The 16,845-nt window shown below is 35.2% G+C and overlaps 1 protein-coding gene across 1 annotated transcript; it reads right to left on the bottom strand.

The window, feature by feature from the left end:
* Window positions 1-3,318: 3,318 nt before the first annotated feature.
* On the bottom strand, window positions 3,319-15,925 carry LOC104546445 (sodium bicarbonate cotransporter 3-like; the record flags this gene model as incomplete). Its single annotated transcript, XM_010191839.1, has 11 exons — window positions 3,319-4,068; window positions 6,667-6,774; window positions 8,561-8,658; window positions 9,401-9,532; window positions 9,879-10,052; window positions 10,497-10,565; window positions 11,638-11,889; window positions 12,151-12,312; window positions 12,760-12,873; window positions 13,815-13,976; window positions 15,820-15,925. Coding segments are annotated over 11 exons (1,459 nt in total), but the record flags the coding sequence as incomplete, so codon positions are not given.
* Window positions 15,926-16,845: the final 920 nt, after the last annotated feature.

The following is a 16,845-nucleotide window of genomic DNA, read 5'->3' as shown; positions in this document are numbered from 1 at the left end:
TATCAGCAACAATAAAAAGAAAAGTATTATAAATGGTGTGTCTTGTCAATAAAATTTAGAAAAGTATTGATTTTCAAACACATTCATTATTCCAAATAAATGTCAACACATACTAAATTCAATATGAAAGTGTCTTTAGATCAACGCCAACTAAGAAGTCCTGTAAGTTTTCACTAAAAATGCAAAATAAAATCGACTTAAAATTACTAAGCAATTTGCTTTATTTATAGCACTGCTTTTACGCTGACTCAAAGCGGTGTGCCTCTAAGTCTTAAAATCTGCCATAAAATAAATTACTGTTGGTATAAACAAAGTATTTCACACATTGGTACTGTACTTGATAATGAATTTGACCTAGATGAGTAATTAAAACATTACTAATCATATAAAGCAAAAAGAAAACTAAAATCATTGTGGTGCTCATCTAACAGACTACATTTGTGAACTGAAAAATCATGAACCATTTCTCTTATGATTTACAGAACGTTATGTACAAGACAACCCTTTAAAATGGTACAGGCTCTGCCATGGGACACCGGTTTGTTACACATCTATTTTACAGCCTGTCAAACCTGCCTTTGCAAAGGGCACAAATTAGGAAGCTACCATGTAAAGACAGATGCAGGTGAAGTAAATGGTAACTTATGGGAGAACTTTCCTTAAATATAGCAAAAAATGGCCAAGACATTCTGCTGAAAAACCCTTGCTAGGGCACCAAATTCTACCCTAATAGGTTTTATGATGACAAACTTGGCAATTTGGAACATTTCACTGAATAATCTTATGTTACAGCTGCAAAATTAAACTAGGAAGAAAATATAATTAACTTGGGCATATGTAAACAGAATGAAGTGTGTCATTGTAATACATACGGAAATATTAAGAATGAGTTTTGTAGAATATAATTTAAATATGAGACTGCATTTTAAGTGAAATATTTTAGACAATAATTTAAATGGAGTGGTCAAAATTAAGACCTACACTTTATGTAAACATTCATATTTATAAATAAATTAGAAAAAGAAAAGAAAAAGGAAAGGGAAAAAAAAAAAGAAAAGAAAAAAAGAGGGACTTCCTGAGGTGGCTCTGCAGCCAGATACACAGTAGCATGAAGCTCCACTCCGGGAAACCAAGGCATCTAAAAAAAGTGCAGGGCTGTTTATTTTCCTCTAACTGCTGGAATGGAAAAACATTGGCGTAGTTTTTACAGGGCTTAACCCCTATGAAAAATATCAGTGCACAGCAATTATCACTGCTCTTTTGCATCTGTTAAGGCAAAATGCGTTATCTACATACAGCAAACTACATCCTCAGCTGTTTTGCTTTAATAATTACGTGTGTTTTTAAAGCAGAGAAGGTGTAAAATGAGCAGCGAATCACTTAACCATAGATTATCAATGAGGTTTTATGCACTTAATACCAGATCTTCCTCTATTCATATGGGAAAAAGTGCAAGCATAACATGCTACTGACCAAGAACACTGGAAATAAAGGTCCCTGTAAACTGCTTTGCAAGTCCTGGTATTTCTGGCACTGATTAAAATATTTACACAATTAAAATTAAATAAATACTGTGATTAGACTTGTGAGACTTTGGTTTTGTTTCAACTTCACTAGAAAAATACCCCCTTCCTGTAATATTGACCAAAAACTTAACTCTTCTGAAGTACAAGCCAGATACAAGATGTGCAGCACCAGGGAACCCTGATTTCTGGCACTGAAGAGTTAATAATCTTAGAGGCTTATAATAATTTTTTGTGTCTTTGGAAAGTGTTGTAGGACTGTGAACATGAAGTGTGAAATACTACTGGGAGGATGGGTACAGAAGTAACGCAGTGTGGATAACGCTACGTAAACTGCTCAAAATACCTTCCCTCTAATTCTGCATGAGCTCAACAACTGACTTGCAGACGTGTACCTTTTTTTTTAAATTATAGAGGAAGTTCTGAGAAAACATCTGCTGTCACTGTAACTCAGCCTGACTAGAGGAAAACCACGGGTATTTTCTGAAAGAGTACATATTCGAACTAAGGCACAAGCTATGCTATTATGTCAGAGTAAAGGAACACGCATACAGGTCACTACACAGTGTTAGTCAAATTGGTAATGCAGATCTCACTTGCTTTGCCACTGACCTGAGCCTTCGTTATGACAGTTTGGATAGCGTTATTCATATTGCTGTACATTAAGATTTACTTTCTTTAAAGTGTTTTCTCGGAATTCAGCCAAATGAAAAAAGAAAAATATTATTTAATTCTATTACATTTAGCAGGCACGGTAACAGTCCATGTAACTTAAATGCTACTTTTAAATGTTTCTATTTATTCCCACCAGTTGCTTTATTTTTATAATATACAATTATGTTCTCTCCAAGTGGCACTTGGCTGAAAAGCATCAAAATTCCACCTCAAGTGGTATTTTCAGATGAACTCTGCCCTCCTCCAGAATCAGCTCATTTTGCAGTTGTTGAGAATTCTACCACGTAGTCAGTGGTAAAACTCTCAACTTTGCCAAAAGCAGAATTAAGCAAACAGCACTTTCTAATTCTAAATAAGCACAGATTCTAATTAAAGCTATTGTAATACATCCAGAAAGGGTTTGTGGCAAACCAGAATGCAGAGAGATCATTTCAGAAATTAAAGCAAAAAACTGAGGCATAAGGCAAAAAAATATTAATAATGGAAACTGGGCAGGTAAGTGATCAAAATTTTCATTTATACATAAAATTCTCATTACTTCAAATATTATAATGCTATACACTACAACTTGAAAATTTAAGTACAATAAATGCACTGACTGCATCTTTATCAGTAAGCCCCAAAAAAATCCCATTTACTTTAATAAATGAATATTTACTTTTTTAATTCATTTTACATGATAAAAATTTATACTAATTAAAATAAATAAAATGTTTAAAAATAAGCTGGTGTGCTATCATATATGCCCTTTACAATGGGGAGGATCAGAACTGTACACACAAATACCACAAGTCATTTGTAATCCATAAAATAATACTGATCATAAACCTATTACAGAATTAAACTACAGCTAATTTAATCAAATACACAGTAAATTTAAAAATTAATTAAGCAAGAAATAGATTTGTTAAGGACATTAAATACTCTTAAGTTTCAGTCTTAGAGCTGAGTAAATCAGATTCTGAAAGTCAAGAGAAAAATGTAAGTGAAACCAGGAACATAAGAATTCAAAACTAATCGTGTGGTAAGTATGTATAACTTCCTGTGGACCAAATGGCTGTCTGTAAATCAAATTTATATTGTGTAAACATGGATATCCAGAATGGCAAATACTGACCTGGGACTCTAAGCACAATTACTGCATTCATCCTGCTACTGGACAGTAATGAAAAATCACGGGTCAATTTAAAAAAAAGTAGCAGAACAGGGTATATATATTTTAAGGATTAACCAACCCCCTGACTTGGGGCTCTAGGCCACTTCTGTAGAATAAGAGACAGAATCCAGAAAACACTAACATGTAGTGGAGACTTAAAACACAGTAGTTCTCATCAACAGCACGTTAATATTTGTTCTATGAAATCACAAAAAAAAATTATACCCTGCAAAAACAAGCAGTAATTGCCTGTACAGAAAACAAACTTCCGTAGCACACATTATAAACAGAGGTATTGCAAAATTTTAAGCAATGTGGACTAGTCATCGTCAGCAAAAACTGATTTAACTTTTATGCACATATTGATTATTGAAAATAATATGCATTCATTACAATCTTCCTATTTAAAAATGAAAATAAAATTTCCAATAAAATAAATAGCTGAAGTGTGATTACCACTCATCTTATTTGTAGGAAAATCTCATTATGCAAGCATATCTACAGTGCCCTAAACAATGGCAGAATTAAATACATGTTGCTCCTCAAATTGGAAATCACACTTCAATGGTATAATATCCTGCAGTGATATATATACACACACACAAAAACACGCAATTCCCCTTGGTTCAGTTCTATAAAGATGTTTCAGCATCCACATATTTCAGAACAGGTGAATCTTCCACATTTATTTTCACACTTTCTGTTTTTTCAGGGCTGTTTGAAAGCAAAGAGGAAAATGTAAGGGTCTGGTTCACTTTAGTAAGGGTTAACTTTCAAACATTTTAAACTCAACAATGAACACTGAAAATATTTGTGTAAGGACACTTATGATGATGCATTTCTGTGACATTCTAGTAACTGTTAGAAAAAAAAAACCCCAAAACTGCCTAGTTAAAAATACCAAAAAAAACCGTAACAAGTGGCAATATTAATACTGCTTAATTATTGGGCAGGAAAACAACCTTAATTCACAGTACAAGACTAGGAAAACATTTCAGTCTTTTCAAAATGGGGAACCAAACTTGTAACAACAGTAGAGGACAGTTAGAAATCTGCCTATGAGTCCATTCAAGTAGAAGACCCTAAAGACTGCACTGGCTGCCACCTGAACAACTGATACTCTTAGGGACAACACAGCCACTGAATCGTGGATTATCCAAGGACAAAAAGGAAAGTCCTGAGGTGGTTACAGAACAGCGTAAGAGGGAGGATTCCCTAGGCAGGAATGTCAGAACAGATGACATATCTGTGGAGTTGCTCTTTAAGGGAGAGGAAAAATCTATTAGAAATAAAATTAGAATTTATGTCGAGAGAGGTTCTCCTCCCCCTCTACTCTGCCCTGGTGAGACCGCATCTGGAATATTGCGTCCAGTTCTGGGCCCCACAGTTCAAGAAGGACAGGGAACTGCTGGAGAGAGTCCAGCATAGGGCTACAAAGATGATTAAGGGAGTGGAGCATCTCCCTTATGAGGAAAGGCTGAGGGAGCTGGGTCTCTTTAGTTTGCAGAAGAGGAGACTGAGGGGAGACCTCATTCATGTTTATAAATATTTAAAGGGTGAGTGTCACGAGGATGGAGCCAGCCTCTTCTCGGTGACAAACAATGATAAGACAAGGGATAATGGGCACAAGCTGGAACACAGGAGGTTCCACTTAAATTTGAGAAGAAACTTCTCAGTGAGGGTGACAGAGCACTGGAACAGGCTGCCCAGAGAGGTTGTGGAGTCTCCTTCTCTGGAGACATTCAAAACCTGCCTGGACGCCTTCCTGTGTAACCTCATCTAGGTGTTCCTGCTTCGGCAGGGGGATTGGACTAGATGATCTTTTGAGGTCCCTTCCAATCCCTAAGGTTCTGTGATTCTGTGATTCATGCAAAGAGGGATTCCTTAGAAAATATAAGTGTTCCTGGACTCTGCAGTCTATAAACTATGAAAGATGGTGGAGGTAGAAAGAAAAATCAATCTGGATCAGTTCAGGAAAGACAAAATACATACAATTTTTTTTTTTCCTCCAAAGTAAGATTTTTAAGAAATAATGCCAACCCACACAAGTGGTCATCTGGAACTCCAAAAGACATTACTTGCTTCTAACTGCACCCTATTTGAAACTTACAGATCTGAAAACAGCAATGCTTACGGAATCATTTTTACCACAGCACTCAACATTTGTCCATGCTATCAGATCCAGACTGTTACTGAGATGAAAAATTTACTGGGAATTATTTCTGACTGAGCAGTGGCAACATCTCTAAATCTCTCCAGCACCACTATACAACAAAAGAGCAGCAAATGGCTCGAAACAGCAACCAAATGAGTTAAGGCTCAAGGAGTCCTGTCTTTTTCAAGACTCATGCAATATCAGATTGCCTCTTAAAAGAGCAATCCCAGCACCAGCGGTTTTTATTAGTCTGTAGTTTTAGCAAGTTCCTTTCCAATATGCAATTTTTACCATACTAATCTTAAGTGGGGCATGTTATAGAACCAAAGGGAAACATCTTAAAGCAAAATATCAAAAATCGATGAAATTCTGAATATGACCTAAGTAGATCAAAACCCACTCCTTTCAGGAAGTTGGGGATATTCTATCTGAATATTCAGGATTTGGTTTGATCCCCTGGATAGATTCAGCCAGACAGGGAAGACACTAGGATGGAATAGCAGAATGATTCATTGCACACAGACTTTATTGTTCAATGGGGAGCTCGCTGAGAAAGGGCTGCTGACCATCACAGAAGATGCATGTCTGCTTACAGGTAATGTTCATAGCACTGAGGACTCCTTATCTGTCCGGTACTTTATTCAAGTACATTTCATATCCAATGAACACAATATTTGAGTCAGGTTTAATTTTTAGAGATTAAAAATGAGCTGGGGATAAACAAACCAACCAACCAACCCAACCCACCCACAAAAACAGGGGCAGACCCTAGGGCAGCATAAAGCAGCAATGAAAGTGCTGGACTTACCTTTTATTCCCACTGGCATTTGTAATGTTCATGATCAAACAATCCCCGTGCTCATATACACTCTAGTAAAGCTTTTAGAAACCCTAAACCCATCAGAGTAGCATACAGTTGTATTAAGCAAATAAAGAGTAACTCTAAAATTGCAAGTATATATTTAATAATTTCCTTGTAGACATTTTTTAACTTCAGAGAGCAAAAATTCAAGTTCCTCAAAAGTAAAAAGTCAGTGCAGATTTACAAACCACATATGCTCATTTTTTGAGATATGTTTCCAAGAAACACAAGTACAGCTATATTAGCTGCTAAACACAAGACCATAGTTAGAAAATGTGTGAGTAATTATAGCTACCTCAGGTTAGCTCTGGTTACTTTGGCATTCTCAGTACTCATGGCAAGAGCCTTCCACTGTGCAGTTTTGGCCATTTCGTCTGATATGTTTACAATTGAGGGATCAAGGCTAAGGAACAAACATACTTTCTGGTTAGTATTAAATACCTTGCAACCACATTATACTTATTGTCACTCATCATTTACATCAGTTGTGCCTTCTTTCACTATTTACGCAGCCACAAGTTGAGTTCACCTCTTATAAACCTATTTCAACAAAAATTTTGAAGTTTAATTCACTAGTGCTGCCTTAATCACGAAGCATCTTAAAACAGCTTTTCAAATAGATACCACTAAGACATTGAGAATATCTGTGTTATCTCATTTCTAAAATACCTGTAACTTCAGAAAATTATTTTGTATGCTCAGAAATGATGAAATCTATCACACTGTTCTAAGGCTTTCATAAATCAGAATAATTTTAAGTTGTTTTCCACAAAACAATCAAGGGCAAAAGAGCAAATGTTAATAAAATTTTGAAAATGGTAGCTCAGTTGAGATTTAAAACCAGTAAAACTAGTAAAGATCTAGAAGTCCCAATTATTTAGACAGATTTCAAGGTTAGTTTTTTTCTGCTGAACCATTTTTCAAGGTTTTCTTGCCACCATCCCCCCAAGTCCTGCAGAAGATAAATTCACCCTCATAGATGGTAAGCTTTAAAAACCTATTTCCCCTTTTGCCCTCCACACATTTTTTTGTACAGCATACTTAGGTGCTGTCTGTAGATACGTTTTCAGTTCTGTTGCATACTTAAGCTTTAGAATTTACTGCAGGGTTTTAGTGAGAGTTTTCCAAATTCCACAGATTATCTTTCAGTCGTTTTCCCTCAGGAATCCACACAAGACCCAAGACAGTGAAATACACAGGAAACACACATGCATACAGTTGATGAAATCATAGTTCTACTATGAGAGCAATTAGCAACTCATATGTTTCTTTAAAAAAGCTTTAGCATTTAGAATTTTTATTTGAGTTGCTGAAGTCTCATTAAGCTTGCTCTTAGATTAGACAGCAACACTCAGCAGGAGTATCTGTCTAATCCATCAACCTGCCTCTTTCCAACTCGTATCAGGGTAGACCTGACACTACCCTAGATCCATAGAAAAGCCAATTTTTAACCTAGGAACCCTTAATATTAGAGAGGCAAAACAAACCTGGCAAGCTATTTATCTGTCACATTTTCCAGGTGCACTGAATAGTTGTAGAATACTTGACAATTAAACTGAATACATCACCTATAAGGGAGACGCGTACTGACACAAAAACACCTTCCAGTGCTAAAAGAACTTTCCATCAACAAAATTCCAGCTTTTCCTTTACTGTAAGAGAACCAGTAACCCTGTCCTCACATTAACTTTCAAAAAATGACCTTTTAAGGTAAAAGGAGCTGCTGTAAAAAGATTTTTTTATATCACAGAAATTACAGACTTTAGCCCTTAGTTACATAAACCATCAAAGAAGTGCACACTTAAGACTTTATCTGAAAAATCTAAGTGGCTGGTAAACACATGGCTCAACTGATGCTATTAGTTGCTTAATACTCAGTATTTCATGCACACTAACACACAGGTATTCCACAAAAACTGACCAAGGAAGCTTCTTCACCTTGAGCACAGCTGGTCGAAATTGAGTCATCTGATCTGTTCAAGATGGTCATGTAAATTTATAATTAAGATGCAGTTTTAAAGAACAATGCAACATAAAAATGCTACTATAGCACCATGAGATATACCTTCATACTTCCTAATCATGGCTGAGTTACAAGCTTGGAAAAAAAATTAATACAACTCCTACACAATCAACCTAATATAAAGCAAAGTACAACACAAATACAAAACATCAGCATTTTCTTATACCTGTATTTTAGGGTCTTCACAGGAAAACCCAAATTTGCTTCTCCATATGCAAGGTGTACACTTTCATTGTCCCCTGTCTGAAGCATCCTCTCTGCTTCCTGTAAATTCCAAGTAAAAAGTTTATGAAATTACTCATGCAGCAGAAATCAAAGAAGTAACTCATGCTGACAGTTAATATTCATAGGGGTAAGAGGCATTTCCCTGTAGGTACTGGAGTTGAATGCAGGAGATAGGGTTTAAGACCTTTTTTCTTACAAGTGTTTTATTCAGGGCAGTGGGGTTGTGGGAGCAGGACAGGAGGGTGTTAAGTTTTGTAAGGAATTCAGCTAGCTGGTGTACAGTTAGGTAAGGTATGGAGAAATTATACAAGCTATATTACTATATTATTGGTAAACAGCAGTTGGTTTGAACTTTGCAGCTCTGCAAACACATATAAGCAAAATATCCCTGATATGAGGAACAGTGTTTTTGATTAATTTAAGCAAGGTAAAGATCCCTACTCCACTGTTTTTGTCTTCCATCCACATCCACCTTCTAACCTGATGAAAGACAAAAAAAACAACATTTTGTGCTAAAAACTGCTTCTTTCCACTTTCCTTGCTAATTTCAATCACAAATAAAGAGTCATAGTTCATAACAGCATCATTGAAACAGTGACTTTTCCTTAGCTTAATTGCCAGTAATAGTTCCTCTACCATTAAATCTCACGAACAAAGAATTTTCAGATATATATTTGGTATATAAGGTCATATGTTCAGGCCACTTGATATACTATTTAGTCGCATTGTGTATTTTCTAGCAATTTACAACATGCTTAGTTTGATTTGTTTTCACACTTACTGCTTTCTCTTTTTTCTTTTTGTCATCTTCTTTCTTCTTTTTACTTTCTGGCATAAGATCATCAAGCCAGCTAAGTTCTCTTTTAGTGAAACACAAATCCATGAGCTTGCGAATGAACACTAACGCTAGAACCTTAAGGGAACCAGAAAAGGAATCTTTTATATTAAACTATGTAAGTGAACAAAAATGCACACATACTTTCAGTACACTCAGAATCTTTAACTAAAGCCCTTTTCTGTAGTGTTAGTTTTATCTTACCACAAAGTTAAATAATTCCTACTTTCAATAGCTATTCACAACTAAAATGTTTATTTTCAGGAAATAAAAAGTCTTTTTGTTTTGAAAGTGAACAACCTGTAGTAAGGGTTCTTTTGTTTCTTTCCCACTTCTTTCTTAAGGCAGCAAGTAAGTTCTGAAGGGATCCTGGATGATGCATGTACTATCAGAAAATTATTAGCTTGTAAAACAGGTAACTTACCATCATAGGGAAAACAACAGCAGCTGCAGAGGCTTTAATCACCCACAACAGAACTAGACAAGTGAGCTGAACAACTGTAAAGATATGGACCTTCCACAGTGGCACATAACGTAGATAAATCAGGTCAGGTTGATGTTTGGCAGGCATTCCAAACAGCTTTATGCGGTCAAAAAACTGAATTGAAACATAAAATCATCCTTCAGTTAATTAGTTTCTTCTTCTCTGGAAATAAATATTTTTAGGGGACTCCAGAAATAAGTTAATCCCAAATAAAATACTAATGACGGGCATTGAACACTCAAGGGAGTGGGGGTGGGAGCTGTTTTCTTTTGTTGGGATTTTTTCCCTGCCTCTCATTACTACTACAAGACTTTAGAATATTTCAGAAAAAATTATTGCTCAGCTACACTACTGAAAGAATAAATGCAAGAGAACTAAGAAGTGAAGGCACAACATGGTAAGAACAAATATCTGAACACATCACTCAGGAAATCATCTTATACACTATTCAGGTAATATGGGCTAACTTTATTGTTGCTCACATAAAGTAGTTTGCTATAGTTTCATTTTCATTTAGCATTAAACAAAAGCAAATCATTCATTAAAATCAGACATTACCTGAATGCCTTTTAATGAAGATACTCCCATGTAAAGAAAGACACCATATAAAACTGGCATTGGAATAAACTAAGAAGGAAAAAACACCCACACAGTTACTTGTGGAATCAATACGGCATAACATAGCAGACTGTATTAGTGAAAAACATGAACCAAATTATTATTTACTTTATATGTTTAGATAATAAGAAGAAATACACACAGCTATAGTTTATTAATTACAGCTACATATAAATTCTTTAATAGTTAACCATTTGTATGTGTTAAAGAATAAACATAAACAGCCATGAGAAGCTACTTTTGTGAAATGACTTGTGATCCATTTTTAAACACACTTTTACAAAGTTATTTGAAAGTATTAGCAATTACGCAATTTATGCCATGTCTGCTGTTTTGGCAACAAAAAGGCATTTTTTTATTTCTCCTTTTAACTACTGGATTTGAAACAACAAAGCGGAATTTGAACAGATTTTACTCAAATGTGAGCAAAAAGCCAACTGAACTGATTGGTTTTCTTCCAATAAAGTTTTCAGAATGGCACTATGGATGTAAATTAAGAGACAAATTGTAAAGTGAGGCCACAGTACGATCTGCAAAATCTCTATTACACTGTGATGATGCGTAAGATAATCTTGACACTTTAAACATCAAAGGATGTTTAGTAAGCTGAAGATAAGAAAGAGAAGTGAATAATGTCACTTCTGATGATTTTAAACTTTTTTAAACCAGATGCTTCTGTTTCTTCTGCTATGTTGTATTACTCAAGTAACTTTACATCTTTATCACACTCCTTTTCTCTCTCCATTTATGCACTCACATAAAAACTACAGAAGAACTACTTTAGGTAGCATGGACACAAGAACCTAAAAAATAGCTGCCAAGAAAATCAGGTAACATGGACAAAGGTTGCTTTCTTCTCACTACATTTCTAGCTTGTTCAGATTTCATTTTCTTACAACTTCCCTCAACATTTCTATTCAACTAACATCTGTTGTTAAAAAGGCAACTTGAGAATGAGTCCAGGCACATTTTACTTAACATAATAAAACTTCTTAACATCATGAAATGCTAAATCACAATATCAAAATAAAAAGCAAACACAAAAAGAAAATACAAATATTTTTGAAAAATTGTCTTTTACCCTTAACACAGAGGTCATGAACACTGACAGCCCCATCAGGACGAAAATCATCAATCCTGTCACTCGCTGCTCCCTTATTCCCAAAAATTTTGGTTGCTCTCCTGGTGCTGAGCATTCAGATTCAACTTTCAGGCTGTTAACATGACTTATAGACAGGACAGTTGCAGCAACAAACCACGGTAGGCCCATGATAGAGCATATTCCCAGCATAACACCAACCATGAGCAGATCAAGATGATAACCACAGCCTTTCTGTAAAATTAAGTAAACAAATAATTTTATAAACTTTCTGTTCATGTGATACTATATTTATAATTTAGCTGCTAAATAACAGATAACTACAAAAGTTAGATACTTTGAGAGTGTCCACAAAATAATATTTGTTCCTTATTAGTCAGTATCTACATTTACTTAGTAGCTGTTGGTAATTTTTCACAGACTTGCAGAACGAATCTGATTTAAAAGAAACCTGACTAAACACAATATTAGGAGTTTTGTGAAAATTACTTTTACCTTCAGCTTGTGCTCTTTCCTGTTTATAATAACAGCTGTTATTTGTTGATCCATGAAAATGAGAATGGTACAGAGTAAAGCAGGAACAGCAGCTATCAGGAGTGTCCACCAAGGATTGCCTCCAAGAGGATCTATGAACCATCCTCTGTCTTTTCGGGTGGGCTGAAGAAAACCGAACATCAACAGTAAGACTTAAGTGACTAAAATAAAATGTGCATTTTCTTGCTACAAAGAGCTGCAAAGAGCAGATCAACAGTCTCTTAAATATGTGCTTAGATTTGTTTTTCAATGACATTGACCAAAAGACTGATTTAGTTGCTACATGTGAATGTGATATTTATATGGAAAAAATTAAACCAAATCCATTCCATTCATTCATTTCTGCATATTTGCACAAAAGAATGCTTCCTTTTCAGTGATATTATAATAGAAAGCATTGTCTCTTCTGTCAGATAAGACATACATCCAAAACAGAAAAGGGAAATTACTTCATCAACTACACTGTAAGTAAAAAAGATAAATTTATGGTTCTACACAATTCCATTGTTCTACTGTCTATGAAACCGCAAGCACTTTAAAAGTTAATTTTTTTAAAGGTTTATTTCTTACTTCAAATTTCTCTGGAACATGAAGCTTAGGAGAAGGTACTCCTACAAGATAGTCAATCAAAACCATGATAACTATGGTCAGAAATACTGCAAAGTCACTGATAGTAGAACGTACCTATAAAGAAAACACTTGTGTTAACTCTTGCTTTTTCATCATTATAATTTCCATGTATAGAAAGACAATTTTCTCCCCTACAAATAGTGGTCCATTCACATTATACCACTGAACATTATATGTATTTTCTCTTTTTATTTAAAAATTTAAGCTGCCTGCTAGCATTGCATGAAGTTGCAAAAGGTAAGTATTCTGTATAACTGTTCAACCAATTATCTCATTTAGAATTATCTACTGCAAGCAGTAAATTACTTAAAATAAATCCTTCCTCATCTTCCTGTCCTCTCAGCCCTACTGAGAGGGTGCTAGTCTCTTGTAGACTAATTCAATAACATCACTGAATTGTTCTGAAATTTGAATTTTTCAGACATTTGATGTTTTAATAGACAGGAGGGGGATAATTTGCAACAGATTCAGATTATCAAAGGTGACTTTATTAAACATTAGGAACACACTGTAGGAATGAGCTGAGGTTTAGAGAAGATCTAACTACTTTATTTCAGCTAGCAGAAGTGTGTAAATCAGACGAAAGGCAATAATTATATTAGCCTCTATTAAAACCAATAATTCCCTGAGGAACTGCTTAGAACTCTTCATACCTCAGCAGTCTGGGGAAAGCAATCAATTGTTCTCAGCTAGCTGAGGAAAACAGTGGCAATATTATCTCTCCACATGATCCCTGGAAATACCCATTAATGTAGGGAGATAGATTGCTTAGGTTGTCTAATGTTTAGAACAGCTCTGAATTTTCAGCAGCCAATTCATTTACTCTGATGCCTTCATTTTCTGAATTATTAGCTAATGTTCTGTTTTTAATTTCTTTCTCTGTCTTAAAAGAAATCTCTCAATAGAAACTTCTAGAGCAAAATTAAAAATTCAACTAGGTTAACTTATACTAATGTATTTATCACAAGATAACAATAGTCTCTAATTAGAATTACCTTAGTTGGGAAATAGCGTTTGGTCTTGAATTGTTTAAGGAAAGAGGAGAGGAAAAATGTTGTAAAGAATAATATGACAGACCAGAAGAGAACATCTGGAATATATGGTCCATGATGGCCACAAGCTGATCCACGAAACACTCCATGAAACTCTATACATTCCTGCAAAGAGAAAAACTCTTGAAGCTTCTTTGTTTTATTCACTTAGTACCTTCAACCTGACTCGTAGTCTTTCAATCCCAAAAAGGAGGTTCCTTCCTTCATCACTACCTCATCCTGAAATGCCAAGAATGTGTGCTGTCTGTTCCAGTAGAGCCAGAGTATCCCTTTACTGATTGTTTCAGGATGACAAAATGCTAGGAGGTGCCCAAGAAGAAACAACTTCTTTACATTCACCTCATTTCTATTCTGCTTCTCAAAGCATCACAATATTGAATGTGCAAATAAAGACTAAGACCAGGAAAAGCAGACTATCTAAGACCAACTTTCAAGCTGACAAACATTATGAAAAAGAAACCTCAGTTACTTCCACTTCTTTATTCTTAACTTCATTTTGTCCTGAATACAGCTAAGATAAAAACCCCTACAAAATGAGATTAACCCAACTGTAAGGAAGAAAAATTCTAGTAAAGTATAAAAGCGCTGTAAATAATCTGAATAAAAAAGAAAACGTCACATTATCCCTATCCAAAAAGCTCACTGAAACATAGAACAAAGAATTAAAGTAGACACATGAAGCAAAGGAAACAACAAGCCAATGAATCAAACAGTCGTAAGCAGCACTACTACAACCTACTCTTTAAACTGGTTAATTCACTGAAAATTTAACATAGGAAAAAAACCTCTCCCTGTTAAAAATCTACTTTGATTATAAGCACCACCAAATTCTAGATCAGTTCTGCCTCTCCAGGAAAACTGAAGACACTTAAGAGAATGAAAACATATATAAAACAAATAACAAATACTAAATACATGTAAAAACTAAGTTCAAGAGAAATTTCCATCCTAGGTGATCACGGTAGACTAGGATTCATTGGGGGTACACAGAAAACACTGCAGCTAAAACTCAAGTAAAGCACTGAGATTTTTCATAGTATTTTTTCAGTGTGAACGTGCAGGCTCACACAGAAGGAGAGCCCATACATGGGTGTATCCTGTCATTTTAGACAGTCTAAGACAGCCAAAATAGGCACACACAGCTAGCAAATGCAACAAAATCTACAGCAGATCCAAATAATTCAAAATGCAGGTGGAAACCAGATTCCAGGGTATGCAAAGCGGCTGTAAACAGCTGGATTTAGGCAACTGAATCCCTCCCAAGGAATTACAAATCAGCAAAAATGTTTCTTCCTAAAAGCCTTCAGTTTCGCTTCCACACAGTAACTTCCTTCACCTACCCAAAAAAACCAGATATTGTTATGAAATATCCAGGTCAGAAGGTAATGTTTTCAAGTCTACTCTTTCAAATAGCTCTTCCCCTTTTAACCTGCAATTTTCCAAATAATTATTTTCTTCCAATCAACAGTTAGGTATTTTCTTTGACTCTACTGTAGTTTTATACCGATGTCTAACAAACTAATGAAACGTGTTTGCTAACACATTTAACAGCAGATTCCACCTTCACAACTTAAAAATACTTGTTCAGCCTTTCCAGTAAATTCAAGAAAGCAATCTCCTGTTTATTCACCTCATCATACTTATCTGAGCTTCAGAAAGAAGACTATTCTGCCTATCAGGATTCAAGCACACATTTATGGTATTAGCATTTACAGCCATGGACTCGCTCATTTAAACTACTAGAATGACTGCTTAAAGCATTGTGGGAGTAATAAAAGAGTTCAAAAACACAATTTTAAAGAAAACAGTCCAGGATCGAATCAAGAAAGAAACCAGATGAAAAATATTAATCAAGACTAGTACTGTGTGGGTACTCACTTTTTATATGTTCATACACACACACACATATATATATATACACACACAGACACAGCTTCTAGATACTCACAGAAACTGTAAGGTTACTCCATGCTATGGTCTCCACAGACTTATTCATACTCGTCCACACCTGCAAAGTTTCATTGCTGGCATTCTCAGGCTCAGAGCACACACATCTGAAGGGAAGAAAAAAATAATTTACATGCTTCTGAGCCATGTGTGTCAAATACAGTGATTGGCAGTAATTTTTATTTTTATTTTCAAAACTGCCTCTCTCTACTGCAGTGGTTTGCAAACTTGGACTGCAGAATCTTTTCTGTCCAACAGGTTGACAGAAGTACACATCAGTAAAAAGAAAAGAACCAACCCAAAACAAAACACCATAACACACTTAATATTGAGATAATGGGGTGTTTTCAAATACAGTTATTCAAGTACACCAAACCATAAGCTTAACTTATGTAGAAGAACAGAAACAGATAGTAATCAAGAAATAAGTCAGTCTCTACAATATTCATCAAGATACTGAAAAAAAAGAACCATGGAAAGGCACACTTGTATTCTGATAGTGTGAAGGTAAAGAAGGAAAAAGCACTAAATGTGCATGGACAGAAAGAATCTATGTTTGCAAAGCACAGTGTTTAGGGAACTTAAAAAAAGTAAATATACTCTCTTTTGGTAACTAAATCCTAAAGTAACAGCAAGAGGAAATAGGAGAAGATTGGAAAGTAGCAATTTCTATGAGGTAGCTGCAAGCAGAGTAACTTAAGAATCATCAGAAGAGAAAGGAACTGGAACAGTAAGTATGATGAGACAAAAAGAAAGCATCTTTAGTTGTTGGTCAAGGAAGTAACAAGAACAAGCATGCTGTAGGTAGACTGACAGACAAATTTCTCAACAAATGAAATGAAGTTAAAGGATGCCACCAAGTAGATAAGTGGATATCCAGGAAGAAAAAACAGAAAATGTAAGAGTATTTGAGACTGTCTTCTGGCTCACTTAGCTGAAGCTGCTTGTTTCACACCCTCTTTCTTCCCCACTGGGGGAACAGAGGAAAAGAAAATTTAAGAAAATAATAGTAATATATATATAAAAA

This window comes from Mesitornis unicolor, unplaced genomic scaffold (genome assembly GCF_000695765.1).
Source record: "Mesitornis unicolor isolate BGI_N332 unplaced genomic scaffold, ASM69576v1 scaffold13329, whole genome shotgun sequence".
NCBI classification, from domain to species: Eukaryota; Metazoa; Chordata; class Aves; order Mesitornithiformes; family Mesitornithidae; genus Mesitornis; species Mesitornis unicolor.
This window is presented reverse-complemented; position numbering and strand designations above follow the sequence as displayed.